The 5298-nt window shown below is 47.6% G+C and overlaps 1 protein-coding gene across 1 annotated transcript in view; it reads right to left on the bottom strand.

The window, feature by feature from the left end:
• Window positions 1-4726, bottom strand: part of HPF1 (histone PARylation factor 1) — a 23462-nt gene extending 18736 nt beyond the window's left edge. The window contains exons 1-2 of the mRNA XM_007457370.1: window positions 4679-4726; window positions 1467-1626 (exon numbers count right to left, since the gene is read on the bottom strand). Coding sequence (XP_007457432.1) covers window positions 1467-1626; window positions 4679-4726 — 208 coding nt within the window. The remainder of the gene's footprint in view (window positions 1-1466; window positions 1627-4678) is intronic.
• Between the last annotated feature and the right edge of the window lie 572 nt (window positions 4727-5298).

Here is a 5298-nt window from a genome sequence, read left to right as displayed (position 1 = left end):
CATTTCAAATATTCCTGCTGTTTCTTATTTTAGCCAAAACAAGACTGCTTTGTGTTCCTATGCACTGCAAACCTTTACTGTTGCTGTCGGCCTCAAATATCTGTAGCACATCCAGACCAAGGGAGAGGCAACAGACAGCACACGAGGACGGATAATTTAACTAAAAATGTGTTTAATGTAAGTATTTCCTTCCCCTTCCCTCCACCTCAGCTAATTATCACTCTCAACTCGTTGCCTCCTTGACCATCCATCTGGCTCACCCTAATCCTGGATGAGCCCACCTTCTTTTTCCATCCACAGATCAGCCATCAAGTCTGTTCAAATGTACACGTTTACAGCATCAGATGGGCCTTTGTGCTTCTCTAAGAGGGAGGCAAGCACTTCAGGCAGGACCTGGATATGGAAGGAGGTGAGGATGGAGAGAGGAAGAAAATTCTTGGAAGAGGTAACAATGTGAAAAAAAAGCATGGGGACGGTTTAATTTCCCCCCTCTACGAACAGATATAAATATACAGATGTTTTAAAGGGAGATCATGCTGTTTTGTAGTGTTTTTTTGTTCTTCATCCTGTCCTCATTTAAATCTTCTAAAGTTTCTCATGCTATTAAATGTTTCTTTAATATGTCTACCATTGCTAGGCATTTACTGTTTCTTTTTTATTCTAAACAATGCTTCAGTGAATATCTTTGCTAACACACGTTTGTACACATCCGTGAGTACTTTTAGAGAAGGTGCTGCACGGTTGCAGTGTTTTGATATACCGTCAAAATTCAGTTATCGCCCAGTATACATTTTCGTCAGCAGTCTCTGAGACTGCTTCCCCCCACCTCATGTGAAGACACTGAAACAATACGAAAGGGTGACAATGCAAAGTAAATGTCACAACATTATCAGTTTTTAGTGTACCTTTTCAGAGATAGTATACACACATCGGAAGTATGTAGGGAGGTGTGTGTGTGTGTGTGTGTGTGTGTGTGTGTGTGTGTGTGTATTCTTGACCTAAAAATATTAACAGTAGCATATGCTACACACTCTCCTTTTTTCTTTCGAAATATTCCAGGCATGATACTTTGTCATCGCTTAAAAATCTGCCTGATTCTTTTAAAACTATATATGCCCACTGAAAGATGGGTAACTGATGAGCATTTAAGGCATTTTCTGCTTTTTGTTTCAGTATCATTTAACATAGTTTGGGTTCACCTAACCCTTAAGACAAGTTCCTAGGGGCAGCACTGCTAAGTCATACTAAAAGTCCTGGAACACACAGAAGTGTGTGCTTGTTTTCTTGCAAACTCTCAACAAAGCATGCTGTGGAATGATGTACCTTTGCTAGTATAGCGTGTCATTTCTCTCATTTGAAACATCTTTGGAAAAGTTCCTTTTCCATGAACTGTTTAGATCCTGGGTCCAGTTTCCTACTGTCTCTTCCACTGGCAGAAGCCAGAGAAAGATTCTGGAGCAACTCACCAGCTGGCTGTTCAGGATCAAGCCCTTCACAGAACCTCCAGAAGTGATAGAAATCTTCAGGCAGAGCAAGCCTGTAGTGACTTTCTACTGCTTTTCGAAGGCCACTGGGCACGTCGGCGTCGCAGCATCTACCCTTCTTCACGGCGGCCGCTTTTTCACACTGAAAATCCGCACACACACAGCTTTGTTTCTCCCAAAGTAATTTCAGCAACTTGGACTGCTTAACAATACTGCTCATTTTTGTTCACCCCAACTCTATGAGTTTCCTTTAAAACTCTATAAACGGTATTTGGGTAAAATCTGGGGATTCTTCTGGGTGAGGAATAAAAGGAAAGAACAGCTTATAATATATAGGTGTCAAGAGGGACACACACAGCAACTCTTTAAACATATTTCCCTAAGATAATGGAAACGCAGAAAACAAAAATCCAAAAAGTATAAAAGAAAAGGTAAACAGCAGGAAAAGAGGAATAAGAAAATGGCAGGTTTTGCCCTGTTTTGGTAAACAGGGTGTCATCGTGCCTTTCATTTAAACAGACTCAGTTACCACACCAGAAGCAAATCGCCAGAAATAACTGGATGCAAGGGGATTTGCCAGTTAAAACAATGATTTCAGAAAAGGTCGTTTAAGGCCAGACTAGGTTATAACTCAGCTCCAGCACCTCTGCAGTATAGGTTCATTCTGTAAGTATGCTAGGCTTTAGAATGCTTACTACATCTGTGACCTACTCCCACAAAAATAAAATGCTTGGTTGGAGGGTACGCATCTTCAGTCTTGGGAGCGGCCGTGCGTGTTGTTCTTTTTGGGAATCTGGATCCTTTCCTTCCTGTCCTTCCTTTTCAGCTATCAGTACTATCAGTGCTGCCCAACCCCGAGGTATTCTGCCCCCAAGGGGACATGTTTAGCAGTATCTGGAGACCTTTTCGGTTGCACAAACTTGGGGGTGTGTGTGTGTGCTGCTGGCGTTCAGTGGGTAGAGGCCAGGGATGCTGCTAAACATCCTCCAGTGCACAGGAGAGGCCCCTTAACAAACAGCTATCTGGCCCAGACATCCACAGGGGTCACGCCTGAGAAATTCTAGCCTGATGTTTCTCATATTCACACTCTTCCAGCAGGCTCAAGTTTATTGATGTTATTTTGGATATCGTTCAAAGTCTGCAAAGTGTATTTATGAACCAGATGACATATACAAGAATGTTCTTGATGGCATTGTTTTACAAGTGGAAAACAGGACAAATGAAAATGTCTATTGACAGGAGAATGGTTACAGGACTTTCAAAAAATGGAATATTACGCTTAGTGAAAAGGAAACAAAGCCACACACAGTATGGATCAATCTTAATAATATAATGCTGAATGAAGAAAAACGTCCCTGAAGATTATATGCAGCATGATAGCCTTTTTGTGAAGTTCAAAAAATACTGTTCAGGCATAAACTCATGGGTGATAAAGCCATAAAAAGAAGACAGAGGAAAACAAACAGCTCAGGATCGTAGCTACACCGAATGGGGTCGACAGGAAGGAGTTAGGCAGACAGGTCAGCAACATGAGCATGGAGAGCCGCGGAGAGCCACAGTCAGCCTTTCAGTGCTTGGCCTGGCAACGGCCTCACAGGTGTTTGTCGTATTATTAAACGAATAAGGTAAAACAGGACCACGACCAAGAATAACAGTGTATCACGCCACGGATTATAACATGTCTATATGAGGTCATAAAAAATTAAACTGAACAAGAAGGCTGTTCAAATAGGGATCCAAAAATTGATGGTGATAATAGCAAACAGTAATAAATATAACAGTAAAAATAGTAAGTAATAACTACTTGTTATGCGCTTACTATGGTGCCACGCCACTGTGCTAAACTCCTTCTATGGATTAACTCATTTAGTCCTCAGAAATTCCTTATGAGCTAGATTCTGTTATCCACATTCTACAGACAAGGAAACTGAGGTTAGGTGACTTCCCCTGGGTCCCTAACTAGAAAGTGGGAGAACAGGCATTTAACCCCAGGTGGGCTGGCCCCCCAGCAGATCCAACCACTTCATGCTGTCTCTTCAACTGCAAACACACAACAGCAGGAGCATGTAAATCCTGACCCAGCCTCCCCTCTGTGTGTATGCCCGCCTTTGGTGAGACTTCCAAAGACTGGCTCAAACTTAAGATGTTAGAAAGAAGAGCCTTAAATCTACCTTGCTGAAAGGCAGTGTAGTATAATGGTTAGGCTGCCCTGGTTGATTCCTGACTTTTCCCATTTGTAGCTCTGTCACCCTGGGCAAGTTACCTCTCTGTGCCGTTCTCTCATCTACAAAAAAAAGGCCTACGTAGTACCTCTATCACAAGGGTGTTACAAGGAATAAATTATTTGTAAAAACACACAAACAGTGCTAGCACAGAGTACATAAATGCTGGCTATTACTGTTGGCCATAGTCTCTGTAGACGCATCGTAATTTTTGATGCTTTATTTCTAAGACTAACACTCTGTCAAGGAAGTTCACTGCCCTTTCAAAGGGAGAAAAGGGTGTTTTCAGCTCTGCTTGAGCTCACACGCTGGCTGCATCCCCAAATCCCTAATAACTAGAGTTTAGGACGGCTGTGCCCTTCAGGGGCTGCCCTTATCCTTTACCCTTCTGTTCCTGGAGAGCGGGACCGGGGAACAGAACGCCCAGAACGCGGCCCGCCTGCACCGTCTCACGCCATCCAGCTGACAGCCCAGCCAGAGGGAGTTTTGGAAACCTCTACTTCTTTCCTGCTTCACTCCCTGCTGCTCTTGCAGTGGTGACAGAACATGTGAGGCCGCGCGAAAGCCTGAGCCGACTCCCCTCCGTGGTCAGCGCCCCTCCGTCCCCACCCCGGCCTCCCCGCGGCCGAGCTCGGCGCTGCGCCCGGCCACCCCTCCGCCGCGTCTCCCGCCTTCGGGGACGCCCTCGTTCCGGGGCGTCCGCGGCTCTTTCTACACTCGGCGGGGCCGGCCGGACCAGAGGGTTGGGGGAGCGTGCTGTGAGGGGACCGGGCTGAGTCAACCCGCCCCCCGGGCGAGGGCCCCTGACTGCGCCAACCCGGCCCCGGGGGAACCCCGGGCTGTAACCTGCCCCGGGCCCGCCCCCGGGGGACGCAGGGACGCGAGGCGCCGCTCTCCGCTCAGGCTGGGGGCAAACGCGCCGCGCCGCGCCGCCCTCGGACCCGCTGCCGCCCTTGAACCTCCGCGCGGTACCTGCGGCCCCTCCCCGCCGGGCCTGCGCTTCCCGCCGCCGCCCACCATCCTGTAGCCGCTGCAGGAAGAAGCCCGTCCCGCCGAGAGCCCGTGCGCCGCCGACTGCTTCCGGTTCAAGAGCGACCAATCACCTCTCCGCGATGCGGCGCACACAAATATAGGGAAGGCCCCGCCCCCACAACCGAGCGCGCGGCCGAGGCCCCGCCCACCCGGCCAGCCGGGCAGGTGTGCCCTTCGTACGCGCGTGCGCGTCCCGCGGGCTGACCCGCCTGAGCTTCTCCGGGGGCACATGGACCCCGGCCCAGACTCGGACACTGCGGAGGTCTCCTTCCTCCCCAGGCCTTCACTGGGGCAAGGCCGGTGCTCCTTCGTCTGTATTCGTTTAAAAGATTCCTCTTTCTGTCCCTCCCCTACCGCGTTTTTCTTGCCCAGCCCTGATTAATCTTCAGTGGTTTGAAATCACACAATTTATGTCCACCCACGCTTTTGTTTTACTTAACTGAGTCGGTCTTAAATAAGATCCTCTTGAGATCTGTATCTTTGAAAGGTATTCTTTTTTGTTAATAAAAGTTTGTCAGTAAGACAAACTAAAGTCTGCCTAGAATTAAGCTACAATGTGT

The sequence above is a fragment of the Lipotes vexillifer genome, unplaced genomic scaffold (genome assembly GCF_000442215.2).
Source record: "Lipotes vexillifer unplaced genomic scaffold, Lipotes_vexillifer_v1.1 scaffold668, whole genome shotgun sequence".
In the NCBI taxonomy this organism is placed as follows: domain Eukaryota; kingdom Metazoa; phylum Chordata; class Mammalia; order Artiodactyla; family Lipotidae; genus Lipotes; species Lipotes vexillifer.
The sequence above is the reverse complement of the archived record's forward strand: the minus strand, read 5'-3'. Positions and strand labels throughout refer to the sequence as shown.